The sequence below is a fragment of the Drosophila biarmipes genome, chromosome 3L (assembly GCF_025231255.1).
Source record: "Drosophila biarmipes strain raj3 chromosome 3L, RU_DBia_V1.1, whole genome shotgun sequence".
In the NCBI taxonomy this organism is placed as follows: Eukaryota; Metazoa; Arthropoda; class Insecta; order Diptera; family Drosophilidae; genus Drosophila; species Drosophila biarmipes.
The window spans coordinates 7,630,051-7,649,396 of record NC_066613.1 but is presented as its reverse complement, the minus strand read 5'-3'; the positions used below and the strand labels follow the sequence as shown (position 1 = coordinate 7,649,396).

Sequence of the window (19,346 nt, the reverse complement as noted above, 5' to 3'; positions counted from 1 at the left end):
CCACGCTTTTGTTTGGGAGCCAGAACTAAATAAATTGTCATTGCTGCGACCAGATGATAAGCATATGGCCGAAACATGCGAAAAGAAATTGGTTTTTGTGTGGACCAGAATGCCGGGCGGAATGAAATATCACTCACAAAGGGAGCACAAAACGAATCAGTTTCGTACTTTTGTTTATATTTTCCCACTTTTCAGCGGTTCTATTGTGCTTATTTAGTCAAAATCCTTTTGTTTAATGGGAGCACTAACATTATGGCATGGAAAATTTAAAAAGTTACATTTAACTGAGTGTTTCACTGATTCTACGCTGTTGAGTGTCGTTTTGTTTAAACTGGTTTTTAACTTTATTTTCTTTTTTAAGTGTATTTACACCTTAATGTTTGAAAACATCCCCCTGAAATGTACAATTATTTTTTGGTAAAAATAAAAAAATGTAATAATAAAAATGTAATAATTAAATACCTCATAACGAAAGGTTTAGTAATACAATTTATGAAAGATAGGACTCAGATGCCAGAGTTCAACGATCCTCTGATCCACCTGGATCAAGCCATAAATCACTCTGGCCGGCTCTCTTACAGACCCATTTGGCCCGCTTTACTTATCCCTCTCGCATATCAACCCCTTGGCACTCCGAAATGCACCGTGTACAACCCCTGATTACAGATGACAAACGGCCGCTCGACATTTACTCTCCGGTCGCTCGGTCTCTCCGTGGTCCGTGGTCCTTGCTCCACCCCAATCCCAATCCAATCCCGAACCCAAAACCAATCCTCTCAAGCAATAGTTAGTGCTGAAAAATTGACAAAGGCTGCAGCAGCAGCAGCAGCTGCTCCTCGTTGTCCTGTGCCATAAACATAAAGCATAAAACTCGCACACCCCCATTTCGAATAATTGCAATTTCGGGGGTTGAAGTACCGTCCCGGCGCAACAATTTGCCAGTGGCATCAAATTAGGAACGACAAATGTGAAATTATAAAGTAACGTATATTCATTGGACTCTCTTAGATGCTACAGAATGAGAGAAGCTGCCACAAACTCAATTTACAAGAAATGCGTTCAGTGTGTGCAGGAGAAAAACATTGCTGACTTTTTGCAGTGTCTTTTCGCCACGCTACGGTTCGAATAATTAAGTAAATATGTTAAAGTAAATGCGTAAAGTACATAAAATAAATAAAGTAAGCAGTGGTGAGATAGTGCATAAAGCATTCCAAGGGAAATACAAAAACTTTTCCCGAGAGCAATTCGTATGGTTGCACATATAAAGTTAAATTGTATTCATTAAAATATACTTGTTTTGGAATTTGGAGTATATGTTGGAGATTTCGTATAAATTGCATACCAAATGACTTGCAACTGATTTCATGTGTGCTGTGAAATTAAATGAAATTGTGAAATATTCTTCAGCTTGTTCTGTTTACAAATGCGGGGGAATGGAGAGGAAATGTTTGCAAATCAAATTCGAATCGTTGTGCGCATTGTTTATAAATATCATATTTTGCTGATACTGAAGCTCGATAAGATTGAATTGGCCGAGCGTTTGTTTACAAATTATTCATAAAAAACGTTGATTTTGACTTCAATTCGGTTTAAGAGAAATTCGAGATGCAGCATTTGATTTTCAAGGTATTTCAGGGGCCTAAAGGTTGCAAACATTTCCCTGACTAACTTACTCACTAGTTATTGGTATTTTTACATAGTTTAACTTACTTTGTTCACAAAAGTTGCTCTGTCTATAGAAAAATATATATATTTATGGTATTAAACTCTTTGCAGTCTCTTGCTTGATTTTTTCACATCAAATATCATGATTTCTTTTAAAAAGTAGTCTTTTCTTGTTCTTGTTGGTTATCTGTCCTTCACAACAATAAATATTTCCCGGGTATCTGTCTCCGTAGAACCTCAAAATTAATTCGTAAATATATAAATAGAATATATAGAAAATACTTGATCCCTGCTGCAAGATTGCATGTAAAATCCAAAGTGTAAAATTGCGAGGTGTACGCTACGCTAGGGAAATGTCTCCGCCATTTCCAAGTACGAGTGGCATCTTAAAAGTAATGAGTAAGAAGTGTTGCTGACCCTGAACTTAAGTCTTTAGATTTCCGCCTGCTGGCCCACCACAGTGAAGTAGCTGGTAATCTTGCGGTTTGCCTTGGTCTTGCCATCGGCAGTCGTCGAGCTGGACAAGGCGTTCTCCTTCTCCGGCGTGGTCTCCTCGTCGTCTTCGGGATTTGGTGCCGGTTCCATTTGCATGGACACCGTGACTTGGACTTGAGCAAGCCCTGCTCCCGCATCTGCTGGTAGTTCCTGACCAGCTCCGTCGAGTTTGGCCTGCGTTGACTCCTCTGATATTTCTGGAAGAGAACTCAAGCTGCGTTTCAGGTCGTGCAGTAGTTTCTCCTGCGCTGCAATCTTCTGCTGCAGCTTCTCGCGTCGCGGGCGACGTGGTGCTGCTTTGGCTTTGGGATCATTTTCCTGCTGCTTTGTCGGCTCAGGACTCTTTTTACCGGCTTTTGCAGCGCCAGAGGCCTTCTCCCCGTTGCCATGCTCACGCTCCTGGTGCCGCAGCAGATTCACTCGGGAGGAGTATCCGCGCTGACAGGCATCGCAGTTGTAGGGCTTTTCACCTGTGTGCCTGCGCATGTGGACCCGCATGTCGATCTTGCGGGCGAAGCGCTTGTCGCACAACTCGCACTGAATGGGTTTGTCGCCGAGATGAGTGCGCCGATGGACCACCAGGTTTTGCCGGGCACGGAACGCCTTGCCGCACAGGTCACAGCTGTAGGGCTTTTCGCCCGTGTGAATCCGCACGTGGATGGACAAATCGGAGCTGCGGACGAATGCCTTATTGCACTTGTCGCACTTGTAGCGGCGATCGTTTTTGTGGTGACGCATGTGCAGCGACAAATCCTGCTTGGTGGCCAGTGGCATCGAACAGATCTCGCATTTGTACGCCTTCTCGGCGCGATGACGCAATTGGTGCTCCACCAGACGCATCTTCAAGCGGAAAGACCGGCCACACTGACCACAGACGTATGGTTTTTCTCCGGTGTGCAGACGCAGGTGGTCCTGCATTCTCGAGAACCGCTTAAAGGTTTTGCCACAGAAATTACAGGTGTGTATCGCGCCGTTTCCATTGCGCTGCGACTCCTCGGATGACTCACGCTTGATTGAAGTGAAGCTCTCGTCCGTTGAGCTGTTGTGGGGCGAAACCGTGGCCGAGGAGTCATCGTCCACCTCCTCCTCGTCGTCCTCCTCTTCCTCTTCATCTTTGACTTCCACCACATAGTCCACTTGGTGGCGGCTCTTACGCATGCGCCGCTCCGGGGGCTCTGGCTCCTCCTTTATTTCTTTTTCTTCTAGCGCAATGGGAACTGGTGTGGGGGACTTGCGCTCTTTGCGGCTGCGCTTGCGCTTTGTTGGCATGGCAGGTTCCTGTAATGAAAGTGTTAATTGGGAGTTCGTTAGGTCAATTTTAGTTAAATCTTACATCAGCTTGATGCTGCTGATCCATCTCCGATTTGTCCGACTTTCGCTGTTGCTCCTTCTCTGGCTTTTTTAATTTGGAGGCTTTCTCTGTTTGAGGTTGACATTGCCCTGGACTTTCCAACTGCTGCTGCTGGTTCATGTCATCTTTTTGAAGTTCTTTGTCTTCTGCACCCAAGTTCTGACTATCTTTATTAGGAATGACAAGCTTGTTCGCCTCGGTGTCATCTTCCTTCCCTTGCTCTGGCTCTTGTGCGTTTTTTTGCGGCGGCTGATTCTCCTTGATATGTTTTTCAACCAACTGCTTTTCCTTGCCAGACTTCTCCAGCGACTGCTGCTCCTTTAAATCTTTCTCATGGGAGAGCTGGTCCCTACCAGACTTTTCCACTGACTGATCTTCTCCTAAATCCTTTGTCACCGATTGCTGATCCATTGAATCCTTCTGCGGCAATTGTCCATCCCTTAGAGACTTCTCCCGGGGCTGCTCCTCAGGTTTCTGTCCCTCCCCAAGGAACTGATGACAGTTTTTCTCTGATTTCTCTGGTTTTGGTTGGTCTATTTTAACGTTATCCGGCTGTGACTGCTTAGTACCAATCATTTCCGGCTGCTGCAGCTCGGTTTGAGTTTTCTCCTTCTGCTGTTCCACATCATCATTCGATTTCTCTGGCTGCAAGGTCTCCGTGTCCGACTTCTTTTTGTCCAATTTTTTCTTCTTCTCCGGTTTTTCCTGCTTTCTCTCAATGCTCTTCTCAGACTTGAGCTTTTCGTCCCTGATTTTCTCTGGTTTGGTCCGCTTTCTGCCCCTTTTGTTGGTCGTGGGCAGCTTGATGATCATCTTGCTGACCTTGGGACTGCTGGTTTTCTTCACCCGCTCCGCTGCAATTTCCGCCACCATGGCATTGATCATGGCCAAATCTTCCTTGTCGTTGGACACGGTACTTGGTGGGGTTTCCTTGACGTCCTGCTCGGGTGGGGGAGTTTCCGGGGCGGGAATGGGCAGCTGGAGCTGGGAATTGCCTTTGACCAGAGCCAGAGCCCCCGGAATGGTAACCATGGCCTGCGGGGGGAGATCGCTGGGCTCCTCCTTTGGCACCAGCAGCTTGAAGTAACCATGCTGCTGGCTGAGATGCTCCTGAAAGCGTACTTGATCCACAAACTGCGAGTTGCACGCGAGGCACAGCTGCAGCAGGGAGTCCCCTTGGACGAGCAACTGGGCGCAGGGCTTGAAGTGGCCCATTTCCAGGAGGTCAAGGTTCAGGGAGGGAGTCATCAGGGGCTCTTCAGGGGAAGCCTTGGCCCTACCACGCTTCCTCTTAGGTTTCTCTGCATGCTGCTGCTGGAAGTGCCTGGAAAGGATCAGGCTGTCGGCGTAGTGGTAAGAGCAGCTGGAGCAGCTGTAGATGAAGCGGCGTGACTTTTCATCCGCCAGAACCTCGGCGGCCACCAAGGATCCACTGGAAACGAGGGAAGCGATGGACGCACTGGAAGCCTGCGAACTAGTGGACACCCTGCGCTTGGGCCTTCCACGCTTGTGTTTGTTTTTGGCTTTTCCAGTTTCCTCCAGCTGCTCTGCTTTCCCGTTACTGACCTGCGCTTGCTGTGTTTCTTGTTGCTGCTGCCCCTGCTCTTTCTCTGCCTTTTTTGTTGTCTTTGCTGCTTCCTCTTCCACTAGGCGGATGCGCTGCGCTTCCAGCTCCGCCTCGTCCTCGCTGTCGATTTGGAGCACCACATCGTCCGGCAGATCGTCCTCGTCCTCCTCCTCGTCTTCCTCTCCCTCCTCCTCTTCCATCTCGGACTCATCGGACTCGTCGTCGTCGTTGTTTGTTTTCTTCATTGTTTGCAGCAGATTGGGATTTGCAACATTTGCCATTTTCAGCATGTCTGACATGGAACGCTTGCTTTTCTTTTAACAAATCGGAGTGGAATAAAACAGGCAAAAACTCGAAACTGCGGCGCAGCGTTGAGAACACAACCAAATCCACCGACGCCGCTGGAAATTTTTATTTTTCTACCTCTCTTTCGCTCTCCGCGCTCTCTTTCGCGTTCTTACCCTTGTTTGTGCTCGTGTGCGATGCGAGCGTGCAAAAACCGCCTGTCGTTGTGTGTGTGAACGTGATCGTTTGCAACACTGTTTGAGCGGGGCAGTGCTGGAAAGCGGCACTCGTAGGGGTAGTGCTGCAGGTCGAGGGTGCCGCTTGGCGCTAAAATTCAAATAAAAAGAGTCGTTAAATGCGGAATGCTCGAAAAAAGCACAGCTGGCGCCACTAATGCCGATTTGATAGATATTTGACTTTTGGCGCAGAAGCGGCCAACTACTTATTTGTGTATTCCGTTCACGCGCTCAATTGGCACGTTTTTCGTTTGCGCTCGTTTTTGTATTTTTCGCCCCCTTTTTTCACTATTTCGCGGCTGACTCAACAGCCAAGTTCATGGCAGTGCAGAAAATCTAGAGTTTTTAAATGTTGTCATTTTGTTTTTAGCCTGCACTTAAAACTGCACTTAAATCCGAAAATAATTTAATAAGTGAATGTATATTACGAAGGGCTTCAAGCCTTAGCAAAAGAATGCAGAAATTTAAACACACTTTTGAAGTTATAATACCAGTTTGCCTTAAAGTTAAATTAAATAAATTGCAATTTAAATTTGAGTTTAACCTAATATACAACATGTCAAAATAGTATTTTCGAAATGATATTAAAAGCAATTAGCTGAAACCCTTCATTCAATGGGAAAACTTAAATTTAATAAATGTTGCTTTACACTTTCGCTTGAAATTTTGTTGCGGGAGATTTCTGTGCACTAATCCCGAAAGGAAAATATAAACATTGTAAAAATGTACTTATAAAATTATGTGCAAAGTCTTAAATGAGAAACTTTCTCGATTTTAAGCTCCTTTTAAGCTCTTGCCGTAATCCCCTTTGAAGATCCCTCAGCTTTTCCTTACAGAGCCTTGGCAGCACTGATTCGCACATTCCCAGACAGTTGAAGCCTATTGTGCCGTGCCTTTTTTGTTTTTAGTGGCGCGCACTTTGGCTACATTGTTTGCCCGCATTTTCGCTACGGTGGCAACATGTGCAAAAGTCAATTTGAAAATTGCCGCAACTGCCGCACAACCGCCCAATAGGCAGGAAAAGTGGGACTTTGTGGTTTAAGGCTTGTTTCCATGGCCCTCACACTGGTGTCCATAAACAACCGACCCAGAACAACCCACCGGGAAGTTGTTTATATTGTTTTTAATAACATTCAGCTCTGCGCACAGGCAGAGGCCAAGGCACCATGTGTGGCTTGCATTTTATAAATTACACCAACTTTTTCTCCCTCTGCCTACGCACGCCGTTTGCATTTTATGTATTAGTTGAACTTTCAGCAAGTTCAATGTGCATAAATCAAATGGTCGAGCAGCAGTTACTCAAATTAAATAAAAGAACTCACATTTTTCGCCGAAATGGGCAATATTAAATTTCAAACTAACCGAAAGCAGAGGAAAGCGGATATCCCTAGCAAAAAAGGAAAACAAAGAAGTATGTGGATGGAAAACATTTTGAACTAATGAAAAATACTAATATTTATTTTACGCTGAGTTTTCGCATTTTTTTCAAAAATTTTTTATTAAACCAAGGTACACATTGAGTATTTAGTGATATGTGATATTTATAAGATCTAGTGGTATTGGGCATATTAGCTAAGCAAAATAATAATAAAGACACTTTTATTTTCTACTGTAAGATAATAAAATATTTCAAATTTACAAAATTATAACAATTATGTTGAGCACGCGCATACCAATACAGTAGTTAAATAGGCCCAACCCATTTATTAGATTTGAACTTTTTAGAGTTTATAGTTATTTGTATCAAAGAAGTTATTTATTTAAATTTCATTACTTAAACCGCTTCTTATTGAATTTGTTGGCTAAAAATAAACAGGAGCTAAGTATGATAGTAGCTCATATAATTTAGATTGAAGAGTTGTGAACTTACAGCCAGCAAATATAAAAACCGTAACCCCCTTTTGGATATGAAAACTATTCATATGTGTTGTTTTATCAGAAGATACATTTTCAAGGCTACATCGCTTAGCCCGGTCCTAAGCAATATTTTGCCCGCTCAAATTGAATTTGTGGGAAAAAAACATAAGCAGGGGCAAAATTTGATATACGGTTATATAATTTAGTTTTGGGAAATGCGACTTTCGTGACAGTCCCAAGGATTTCTCCCTTCTCCCAACCGAGGCTGCTGTGGGCGGTCGAGGAGAGATAGGAAGTAAACGGTACGGGAAATGAAATATTCGCAAACAAATAGACACACTTATTACTTTTTCGTCCTGGAGCGGGATGCTGGATGCTCCTGGCGCGTGTTCGTTTACCCCGACGGAAGATGCTGAAGACGTCTTCATGTTGTCGGTTTTGTCCTTTTTATTGTTGTTCTGCCTTCCACTGACAAGCCGCAATTTTTCTTCATTTCTGTTTTCGTGTGCAAGGACCCACCGAGGACCTTCCCGAGATGGATGGGTTGTCTTGCTAATAATTTAGCAGTTAGTTTTAATGCGCTACAGTTCCCGATGCCGGGACATTTGTCCAGGAAACGCACAGGACGTACGAACATACCATAAGGAGACAAATTTACCGTCGAGCCTATCTGATCCTGACATATAGTTCTGGGTCGAAATCAAGTGGGCCGTTGAAGAAAACCTGCTTTGTAATTTTCTAATATTTAAAATCCAAAACTACATATACCGATGCATGAATGCTTGGAAATATACAATACATTTATTTTACATATTTAAAATACGACTCTTTTGGTGGAATAAATTAATTTTGGAACCTTTTAGAAAAAGGAAATATAAAATAATCGAACAACAATTCTTATTTATTTATCCTTTTAAAACATTCAAAAATTAGGGAGACTATTTTATAGGATATTTTAAAATATTATATTGTAGGATATTTTATTATATTATACCACTAAAAATAACTCAATCTAAAAACGAGGCTAAAACATTACTTAAAAAACTTTGCATAAAACTTAAAAATTATAATGAAAGTTTTTAGTATGACTTTTTGCTTACCATTAAGATGAATTTTCATCTTAATATTTTTCTTCTATCAAATTTGTTGGAAATACGAGACTAAAACATTAATTTACAAAGACTTAAATCATTCGTATAAAGTTTAAAAATGATACGGAAAGTATTTTTGTATGACTTTTTATTCATCATTAAGATTTTTTATTTTTTATCAATCTTTTTGGAAATACGAAACTAAAACATTAATTTACAAAGGCTAAATTCATTCGTATAAAACTTAAGAATTATAATGAATGTATTTTTGTATGACTTTTTTTTTAATCATTAGACGAGTCTTCATTAGATTTAAATTTATAAATTTCTTATTCCATTTTTTATTTTTTATCAAACTTGTTGGAAATACGATGCTAGAACATTAATTTACAAAGGCTATCCCCAAATGGTAGGCCATTCGAAAGCCTTTGAGCTCAATCTTTCGCCGTCTTGTCCAGATCCCGGCCCTGGGCAACATCATTTTTCTTGTCTCCGGCTCAAAGAAAACAATGCAATTCTGACATGCGTTTAGTTTAGGGCCTAAAACATTCTTTTCCATTGTCTTCTTTCTTTTACATGCCAGGCCGACACGTGTTTTTGCGATGGAGGCCAAAAGGTATTTGCATGCTCGCTGCTACAAGAGTTTAATTAGTTAAACAAAGAGCAGAGGCTGCAGCAGACAGGACCATAAGTCAGCTGAGTAACCCCTGGCACACCCAGACCCTGACCCTGACGTGGATCAGACGCCCAGGACCCACGAGTCCTGTGGGAGGCATAGGTAGCGTTTAACGCCTGTCTCAACGGCTCCCCAGGATCTGTTCTCTGTTGTCTGCCGGCAGCCACAACTTCAAATATAAAGTTGCCGGGGGACTGGAGCCCCCGAGGCACGGGGAACTTGGGGTCTCTGCATCTTGGGGCAGGCCTAACAGGTGGGGAGAACGGGCGGCACAGTCATAATAATGTTTCAAGGCCGCTTTGGCCCCAGGCGTAGACTTTGGGGAGAAATTTAAACGGCAATTTGGTGCCGTGTTTACCAACCCCAAGGACATGGAGTGCCAGGACGAGGACGGACGACGGCAGCCTCCAAAAATGTGGGCTGAACTTTTATTTTTGGCTCTCTTTTGGGGGCGGGCCGGGCATAAACTGCTTACGTGCCTGGGAAGCCTTCGAGCCGGCTCCTGTCTACCATCCGTCTTGCACTTGCAAAAATCACTTTTAAAACTTTACTTGTTCTCTCTATTTTGGTTTTTATGGAAAAGCGGAGTTATATCTATCTATATCTAATACAGATTTGTTAATATACATTTAACTATTTTAATTAAACCTATTCTTTCAAGATATTTTATTTTATTTTAAAGGATATTGCAAAAGTTCTTTAGAAATACCAAATTCCTTTGTGTTAATATTGTTATTTTATTTAAACTCAACTCTAAAAAATTAAATCCAAACAATTTTTAAAAATTGTATAAAATTTACAAATTTGTATTTTATAAAACAGTTTGTTTAGCTTTTATTTTATTCTTGAAAACGATTCATAACATATGCAGTTCATTGAAGCCAAAGGAAAACAATTTTATAATTTGTTGGTCTACTTTCTGGTCTGTTTCAAATAGATTAATTTTACAAGTACCAAAACATAAAAACCGATAAGGAATACAAAATAGAACTTTTGAATAAATAAAGTTCCTTTTTCTTATTTTCAAGAACCTGTTTAATATTAGTGTGGTTTTCGTTAGCTTTTCTGTCAGTGCGTGACACCCAAGAAGAGCATTTCCCCTTCCCATTCCTCCCATTTTTTTGGTCTGCTGGCATGTCGTCATCGCCATCGTCCTCTTCCTGGGCACGTCACTTTTGGTTGCTTGAGCTGTGTGTCGTTTGTTTTCTTTTTCTGCTTTGGTGGTTTGGCGCACAAATCCACAAAACGCACAGCGCCCAGCCACCCATCCACCCACATCCTGCGTCTCAGCCTCGTCCGCCTCCAATGGAGACCCCGAAACTCGAAAGCGAAGCCCCAACATAAAGTGTGTTTAACTTTTTTTGCCATTGTGAGAACGGCCAAATATCTCTGGCTTGCCTTAGGTAAAGATGGTCTGTACTTACAGGGTGAAAAAAGGGGGAATAAAGGAAGCATATTTTCAAACAAAATAGTTGTATCATGGTTCCTTCTTTCGGATCTGAATTATGAATATTCAGTAAAGTGTTTAGTTCACAGGTTTTAATAAATATTCCTCTTATGTTTTTTTACAACATTTTGTATCTCTAGTAAATGTATTGAATCAAGGCCCTATTTTTTCCGGTGCAGTGCTAGTTCCAGTCCCCGTGCTAGGCAAGTTTTTGTTGTGGATGCCTTGGAGCTTTCACGACCTTTGGCATATTGACTAGTTGGAAATTCGGCGTCCATTCTGCTGCCGGCTTATATCTTGTGGCGCATATTTTATGCACAACGCACTTACACTTGGGCTTTGTTTATTTTCGCTTCCTCTGGCGAGCGGCTTTCGCTTTTTTATGCGCTGCACTTCATTTTATTGTCGTGCTAAGCTGCGTTTGGGGAATTGAATGCGTATGTCCAGGGGCCCAGGATTATGGGCCCAGACCCAGACAGTTCATCAAGCCGAGTAGTTGTGGCCATGCCAAAATCGTCCTTTTCGCTTGGGGATGGCCAGTTTATGGGGGACTCGAACTAAGGGAGGTCCGCTTTGAAGGAAAAGTAAAAGTCACTTGTCATAAAGTTGGCTTTCCAAATGGCCGACACTTAATTTTCACTCAAAATAAAGTTAGTAATCTGAGAACCATTCCCAATTTGTCTTACTTTTATTTGAAACAAGGTTGTTTAATATTGAATCTCAGATTGTAATTGGAAAAGGTGTATTGCAAGATTGGAAATATAAATTAAATTCTAAATTAAAGAATACACAAAAGGAAATGTCCTACATGTTTTTGTAGAATTTTAAAACATAAATTTTACGTTAGATTTTGTGTGTTTACAAAGCAAAGATATATTCAAGTACTGAAGATATATTAATTTTACTGTAGAACAACTATATTTATTTTCCTTTTTCCTCCTAATTCATGCAACTTAACTGAGCTCAATATAATCCCCCTGAGGAGGATTAGCCGAAACCCAAATAATGATTTTACAAGTGCTGTCGACCTGTCGCAAAATCAAAAGTGTATCCAGCCGACTAAAAACAGGCGTCACGCCCTCGGAGCCATGCGTTAAGCTCGCTGTAAGCCGGCCCATAATTAACTAAAGTCAATTGAAAATTACAAAAAGGCTTAGGCACGTTGGCTGTTGTCGCCGGAGTGGAGCCCAGGGACTGACAGCTCCCGGGGTGGTCCATATGGCCGGGAAAACCCCTCCCAAAATGAGTTTTCACTTTCAGTCCGCCCGCCTTCTTCTCACTGGCATCATCAATTTAATTTCGTAAGCCCACAAAGCGCTGCATAAAAAATGAACGTCCCTTCATGTGGGTGTGAAATGTCGGAAAATGTCGACCCGCAGGCCTTAAATCCAGGAAAGTATCAAAAAAGGGTGTGAGCCGAAGCGTGGGCCATTTTCAATATTTGCCAGAGCCACCTAGCATGCAGCTAATCTGGAAAATCTTGTACCACGTCACGGGCCGCATCAACAGCTCCGTGCACTCCATCACCGGGTGCTGACTCACCTTTCCGGGGGAGATCTGGGGGCGGGAGGCGGAGTCTCCCATCCCGGGAGCCACATTCATTTGCCCCCTTCTGCCGGACAACTGCAATAAATGTTTCTGTTGCCTACTTCTGAGGGTTGGAGCCGGACGCAGCCTGCAGCCGGTGGCCTTCCGGGCTTTTTACTAGCTTTTAAGCGAACAAGCAATCGGTATAAAAATTTCATTTGGACCCGCAGCATCCCCAAAAACTAAAGGCAGCTGCTGCGGGGTGGGGGCGGTTTAAGTGCCACTGGGCCACCGTTGAGCGTCCCAAAGGGCAGCAAAGGGGAATTGATTTGATAATTCTGATTGTTCTTTTGCTCCGCTCGACTGCCGGAAGGAGCGAGCAGGAATCCGGGCAAATAAAACAAAGGACTGAGCTGGATAAGCACATAAAAAATGCACTATACTTCTTTTTTAATATATATACTTCTTCTTTTAAAAATAACTATCGGTGGAAGATGTGATATTCTATTTTAAACAATATATCTCGGTATATATTACTGTCTAAAATGAAAAATATGTCTATTAAATTAATATGATTATAAAATAAAAGTAATTAGCAATGGCAACATTATTCATTGTAAAATGTACTAATTCAACAACTTGTTTTGGAGAAGATTTTCAAATTAAAAAAGATTAAGATAAGATAAGGTAAGATTTTAAAAGCTAAAACCGAATTAATATCTTTTTCTAGACTTTAACAAAATAGTTTTAAAATGTTTAATCCTTTCGCCTTTATATTTTATTTATTGATTTGATAAAAAACTAAACGTATTAATAGGGGGAAATATTTTACAATTATGTTTTTGATCCCAAAATAATATATATGGAATAAAAGGAAGATGGAGCTCCGTGAAATACTACATATTATACACCTGCAGTCTGAACTTTTCCCCCTTTACTAATCGGCTTATCTGGTTTTCCATTACTTACCTTTGCAGACCGTGCCAATCACAGTGATCCGACGATTGAGATCTGTCGCCGCTGCCCGCCGGACTACGAGGCGGAGTCGCTGCCCTCCTACACGATTGTGTCCGGCCTGCCCACCTACGACGACGCCCTGGAGGAGTTCCGCAAGGCGGGCATCATCCTGACCCCCGCCGTGGTGCCGATCATCAAGATATTCGAGTGCAACGAGACCGGCAAGGAGCAGGCCGTGGGCTACAGCCTGGTGGAGACGAACGCGTCGGCTGCTGGCGATGGCGGAGCGGATAACGTGTCGATAGCCTCCACCACCTGCAACTGCGGCAACTCCTCGCCCACCTCCTCGCTGCCCAGCTACAGTGCCGCCACCGCAGCTGCCCTGGCCGTGGCTGCAGCTGCTCCTCCCCAGGTGATCGAACTGTCGCCGGAACACCTGGCCTCCCTGTCCCAGAAGCGACTCTCCCTGCAGATCTCATTCAACAACTCGGTGCGTCGGCAGTCGCCGCTCAGGAATCATCTGCTCAGATCCCGGGCGGTGGGGAACTCCGCCGGAATGGTGCCTTCGGAGGGGCCGACCGCCGTCCACGGGGCAGGAGGTCACGGCGGACATGGCGGAGGCGTCACCATCCTGCCCGCCCTGCATCGCTCCACCTCCACCATTTCCCTGTCCAACGAACGCCAGTTGCTGGATCAACGCCTCAGGCACTTGCATCATCGCGGCTCCCTCTACTGAGAACCTCAGTCGAGCATCCGAACTGCCTGACTATTCCTTCCTAAAGGGTATTCCCTACGTTATTCATACCCCAAGAGTTGTTAGCTTTAAGACACAGACACAATAAAAATACGTTACTTTATGAAGGCCTTTGTTTCAAATTTCAATTAAGTTGAGTTTTAAAGGGTTTGGGTCTTCGTTGAACACCTTATAAGGCATAAACATCTTATGGTAGGAAACGTCAAATTGGAAAAACGCTGTTTGCAGAGCCAGAGGCGAAAGATACAGTTTCGTTGAGTTCCAATTTATAATCTTTAATATCTAATGTCTGAAGATGCTATAGAAATGCTTATGTCGCCTAACCTGAACCTAACACTGAGTTCCTCAATTGCATCGGCTTCTTTTACTAAACTTTTTATGCGGAGGACTACTTATAAATGAGATCTGAAGTGGAAAATGGGGAAAATAAAAAAAAAATGTATTCTAAAAGGAATAATTTAATTTAAATAGCGTTAAATAAAATGTTTATTTAGAGCTCTAGAAACTGTTGCAAATCAATAAAGAGCACGTAAGCACATTGGCACTTCCTCCAATAGCTATGGAAACCGAAAAAGTTGTTTATGGATATAAAACCCGGCTTTTGTCGTTTTGTTCAATGCTCAGAGTTTATTTTACCAGCAGCAATGAGCGCCACAACACGTACTGGACTAGTTCCCACGCCCAAGAGGCATGTCAAGTACCTTAAAAAGGTAAGCGGAAAATATTTGGGACGGTAAATATTACTCGTATTTGGATTAAACATAAAGAAAAACCTAGTGAAAACTTCCTTCACGAGGAAATGAAAATCTACACTAATCGTCCGTTTCGAGAAATACATCAACGGAAAGAATTGCTATCTAAAAGAATTGCGTACGAAGACTTTTAAAAATCAATTGGTATGGGAGAAAAAGAGTTGAAAGTATAAAAAGTAAATTTGGAATGTTTGATCTGTTGAAGCCGGTGGGGATAATTAAATATAAATAAAAAATAGCTAAATTTTGAACACCAGTAACTTAAGAACTGCTTTTCAATATGCCATTGATTAGTCGTTTGATTTTGATGATCCGTTTCGAATGTAAAAAATGTAGAAAGTGTATTTATTCAGTAGATCCAATATTACATTTTCGTCACAGAAGTTGATATCAGAACTTTTGTTTGTTGAAGGTGCGATCGTCACTATATTTTTACCTCGTTAAGAGGTGTTTTTTTGTTTGATTTCAAACCACTGAAAATGCCGAATCTATGTATGGACGCTTTAAAAGTTGCCCAAAGTTATTAAAAAAAAGATTTAGATAGTTTTAATAAACACCATAAAATTGGTATACAAAGACACCAATTTGAGGACAACTCCCTTCTTATTTATAGCGAAGGAACCAGCATGGCGATGTTTCGCGAATGCCGCTCAAGTTCGAGGCCACGCCCATGCCGCTTTCGCTGCGCCCCTTTGGAGGCCTCTTTAACCCCTTCGCCAAGGGGTGCTCGGTGCTGTGCAACCATCCAGCTCCCTCTGGGGTTAAGGATGTGATCAATCAGCTGAAGACCTCGTTGGCGATCGAGGGCAAAAGTCAGCAGCACGGAAAGCAGGAAAAAATTCCCGAGGAGGCGGAAGAGCAGCCCCATGAGGACAACATTCCGGAGGATCTGTTCCGACGATATGCGGAGACGGACTCGCGACCGATGACGCCCACTCCCACGGTGACAAGCATCCACACCAGAACCAGTGCCAGTGCCGGATCCTTCTACCGACGATGCATAACCCCGGAGTGGGGAAAGCACGAGAACATCAAGAGGAAGAAGATCATATTGGACCTGCGCAGATCCCACTCCCAGGAGACGCTCTACTGGAAACCCAGCTCGGACCTGACCCAGAGCGGCTTGGAGGAGGACAAGAAGCCCAAGAGTGCGGGGGCCAACGAGGACAAGAAGCCCAAGAGGCAGCCTTCCAACGAGCAGAGGCCCAAGTCCTCGCTGGCCACTGCCAGCTTGGCTCCAGGAGGAGATGCCACCAGCGATCTGGAGGCCAAGCCCAAGGCCTGCATCAACGAACACGAACTGAGCGACGAGGATGTGCGCAGGGGCAAGAAGCGCAAGAAGCTGAAGCCAGCTCAAGGTGGGTAGCCATTAAAAGTGAAGCTATCAAGAATGGCATTAACGTTCTAAGCGAAGATTATTAATAATCTAATTCTGAAGCAAGTATTCTGTGCACTTTCTAATTCTTAACCTTTTCTACGTAAAGCCACCACCACCTTTCATCTGAGTGAGGATCCAGAGACCCAGGTGGCTGCTCTGGGCCCCGATTCACTCAACCCCAGTACCAGACCGAGCTTAATCCCGAACTCCCTCACCTTGCTGCCCAAGGACAAACGGGAGACTGAACGAGAACCGATCCTGCTGAAGGGAAGTTTCCTCACCGATGAGGCCTTTCAGGCTCTGAAAACCGATTTGAATGTGGATCTTATAGAAAATACGTTTGGAAGATATGTATGCGGGTTTTAAAATATTACTTAAATATTTCTTACTTATTGACATGCCTTGTATATTAACAAAAGCTGAATAGAGCTCTCAGAGAAGCCATTAAGTACATGCCACCCAAGCCCAAGACGGTTCCAAAACCCGTCGAGGATAAAGTTCCCCCTGAAACTACATCCAAGATGCCGCGTAAGTTCTCCAAATCAGCGACGAGATTCGATGTCCCCATGGATCTTTCTATGCTAAAAAGTGGGTAAAAGCTAAAACCCTTAAGTCTTAACTTATATTTAATCTCCCCAAAGATATGACCCCCTGGGACTATCTGAGCAAGTGCGTCTGGGTGTCGCAGCAGAGGAAACAGCTATACAAAAGAGTGTTTTTAAAGTATTTAAGTCGAATCGAGGAGCCGGAAAGTGAGTTGGCGCCCATGGGAAGCGATGAGCTGCCGGAATACAAATACAGGGAGAGAACCCTCGTCTGGCAGAGTCTTCCTCAAGCTCTAGAGGACGTCCTCGAGTTCCATGGCACCGAGAAAAATGTGCAAGGCACTCTCAGAATGTTGGGTTACGAGTCCCAGGGATCTGGAGACCTGGACTTTCGAGCCTGGTGCGGAATCGTCTCATTCGCAGAGAGATTGGCTCTCGCTGACGAGTCGGGGTCGGAGGATTCGTGCGACGAGTTGGAAAAGGCCGACTTCAATAGCATGGAGCAAATAATGCCGAGCTTTGCTGTGCCCGAAAACCTCAGGGAAATTTTCAACGTAATTCGCAAGACGCATAAAACCAGGTACTGAAATAATGGATTGGAAGCCACAAAGGTTCAACAACCTGTACTACTAATTTTCTTAAGCCTTGAGACCTGTTTGAAATTCGCGGGCTTGGAAAATACTTTCTGATAAAATATACTTGATACCAATAAAATACTAAGAAAATGCATTTATACATTTTAAGTGTGACCAGCTGCAGTAACTATCGAAACCAAAACACAGATGTGCGTGATATTGACAACAATCGATACATCGGTAGCTGGTTGATCATATCGATACCGAAAATGTACTTATTATCATGGAACCCCCTGCATTCGATTGTTTTAAGTATTTTTAGTTTTAAATACTAACTAAATACTAAATTAACAGTGATTTCCTAAACAGTGACTGAGGTGTATCCCTGGTGTACTCGCCACGGTAGCCTGGCAACCCTGCTCCGTAAATTAAAAGTAAAAACTCGCTAATTAGGGATCATGGCCACTTTGGAGGACAAATTGCTGGGCGAGAAACTGGAGTACTACTGCAGCAGCAGCGAGGGCGAGGACAATGGCGACGAGGGGGACGACGCCAAGGGGACATCCGGGAAATCCCGGTCCTCCGGCCTGACCATTGACACAAATCCGGATGCGACTCCGTCCGGCGGATTCAGGCAGCAAGGCTCCACGAACACGGGGCCCAAGGGCGTGGTCAAGGACTGGCAGAGATTCAAGCAGCTAGAGGCGGAGCGCAGGGATGAAACGGAGCGCCAACGGCTGGCGCTGGCCAAGAAGCTCACCATTACCACGGCTACATCGGCGGAGGATGAGGAGCGCAAGCGGCAGGAGGAGCTGGACTCCGAGCTGGATGAGCTGATGAGCGAGGAATTCCTGCAGCAATATCAGAAGCAGCGGATGGCCGAGATGCTCCGCCAGACAGGCCACAACCAGCAGTTTGGCAAGGTGCAGCAGTTGACCAGCCACGCAGAGTTCCTGGAGTGCGTGGAGCAGGAGAACAAGCACACCACCATCATCATCCACATCTACGAGCGCCAGATGGCCGCGTGTACCACCTTGAACAAATGCCTGGACAGCCTGGCCAGCGATTATCCGTCCATCAAGTTCGCCAAGATCTGCAGTTCCGTGGCCGGAATGAGTCGGGATTTCCGCACCAAAGGACTGCCGGCCCTGCTGGTTTACAAGGCCCAAGCGGTCATCGGGAACTTTGTGCGGCTAACAGACGACCTCAGCGACGACTTCTTCGCCTCCGATGTGGAGTCTTTTCTCATCGAGCACGGAATTTTATTGGACCGAGCTCTGTACAATTAAGGTCTCCCAAGATTCTGAACTGACAAGTAACTTGCGACCCATTCCAAGACCTTTAAATCATAAAAAGTGGGAAACATTTGAAATTTCAAAGTCCGGAAGCAGCTCTTAATCAAAAGGTATAAGTTTTTGGGATCTCAGAGTTACTTGTCCGTTCAATTGAGGCTTGAACGCTCCCACAACATCTGACCAAATATGTGTTCGTAAGACTAGCATTTAAGAGAACTTAAGCCAGGCCCGCCCTCTTTGCTTTTTCAATTTAATTATTTATTCTTTCCATTCAGTAATTAGTTACATTATATGTATGATTCTTTTCTCTTCTTTTGTTTTTGTATACAGAAGTTCTTGAAGTGCAACTTTCGCAAAATGGAAAATGTCTCGGAAACGGGGTAAATCAAAGAAATAAAATTCGATTAAAAATATTTGAAAAATGTATTCGAAATGCATTTTACACTTGAAATTGTGTGGAACAGATCCTGCTCACTAAGAATAGCGTATATCTATAACCTTTCCGTCATCATTTACAATACGAATTATATTTATGTAATAGTATTTAGTGGCTAATGAATGTACTTCACTCGAACTGTACTCTGTAAGATTTATACACTTATATATTTTGTAGCTTATAGCCTATCATATACAGCAATAAAAATGATGTCGATACAATAAAGTATTTTTTTTGCTAATCAACAAATTGGTGTTTCTTGCATTTTTCAGTCCCACGGGTGTGGGCAACATTCTGAGCGTTATGTACTAGTTTTAATAATTAATGGATGCGATTCATACTACGTATGAAATGGCCAAAAAGTGGTTTCTTTTACACTCGTTTTGTTTCCTTAGCTAACATTCAGATTATTTATGTAAATTCAATTTAACAAACACACCTAATGATGCAATGCACA

At 43.4% G+C, this 19,346-nt stretch overlaps 4 protein-coding genes across 9 annotated transcripts in view; 3 read left to right on the top strand and 1 right to left on the bottom strand.

Annotated features, from left to right (window-relative positions):
- LOC108030600 (uncharacterized) overlaps positions 1 to 14,015 on the top strand; it is a 38,496-nt gene extending 24,481 nt beyond the window's left edge. For all 6 annotated transcript variants that reach the window (XM_017103583.3, XM_050886232.1, XM_050886228.1 and 3 more), the window contains one exon: positions 13,175 to 14,015. In XM_017103583.3, coding sequence (XP_016959072.1) covers positions 13,175 to 13,890 — 716 coding nt within the window. In that variant the 3' untranslated portion in view covers positions 13,891 to 14,015. The remainder of the gene's footprint in view (positions 1 to 13,174) is intronic.
- Positions 969 to 5,540, bottom strand: LOC108030599 (zinc finger protein 777). Its single transcript, XM_017103580.3, has 2 exons — positions 3,494 to 5,540; positions 969 to 3,438 (listed from the first exon to the last, which is right to left on the bottom strand). Exons 1-2 carry the CDS (start codon positions 5,375 to 5,377, stop codon positions 2,098 to 2,100), a joined length of 3,225 nt encoding a protein of 1,074 aa, XP_016959069.1. The 5' UTR covers positions 5,378 to 5,540; the 3' UTR covers positions 969 to 2,097.
- Positions 14,016 to 14,552: 537 nt separating the features above from the next.
- On the top strand, positions 14,553 to 17,170 carry LOC108030550 (uncharacterized). The gene is made up of 5 exons (XM_017103443.1): positions 14,553 to 14,618; positions 15,274 to 16,018; positions 16,145 to 16,389; positions 16,458 to 16,626; positions 16,680 to 17,170. The coding sequence occupies exons 1-5, from the start codon at positions 14,553 to 14,555 to the stop codon at positions 17,168 to 17,170; spliced, it is 1,716 nt and encodes a 571-aa protein (XP_016958932.1).
- A 366-nt stretch (positions 17,171 to 17,536) lies between these two features.
- Positions 17,537 to 19,114, top strand: LOC108030582 (phosducin-like protein). Its single transcript, XM_017103550.2, has one exon. It carries the CDS (start codon positions 17,617 to 17,619, stop codon positions 18,445 to 18,447), a length of 831 nt encoding a protein of 276 aa, XP_016959039.1. The 5' UTR covers positions 17,537 to 17,616; the 3' UTR covers positions 18,448 to 19,114.
- Positions 19,115 to 19,346: the final 232 nt, after the last annotated feature.

Coding starts and splice junctions, on each gene's coding strand:
- LOC108030550 (XM_017103443.1), top strand. CDS start 14,553: ATGAGCGCCACAACACGTACTGGACTAGTTCCCACGCCCAAGAGGCAT. Junction 14,619..15,273: donor ATGTCAAGTACCTTAAAAAG/GTAAGCGGAAAA, acceptor TCTTATTTATAG/CGAAGGAACCAGCATGGCGA. Junction 16,627..16,679: donor GGATCTTTCTATGCTAAAAA/GTGGGTAAAAGC, acceptor ATCTCCCCAAAG/ATATGACCCCCTGGGACTAT.
- LOC108030599 (XM_017103580.3), bottom strand. CDS start 5,377: ATGTCAGACATGCTGAAAATGGCAAATGTTGCAAATCCCAATCTGCTG. Junction 3,439..3,493: donor ATCAGCAGCATCAAGCTGAT/GTAAGATTTAAC, acceptor CTTTCATTACAG/GAACCTGCCATGCCAACAAA.
- LOC108030582 (XM_017103550.2), top strand. CDS start 17,617: ATGGCCACTTTGGAGGACAAATTGCTGGGCGAGAAACTGGAGTACTAC.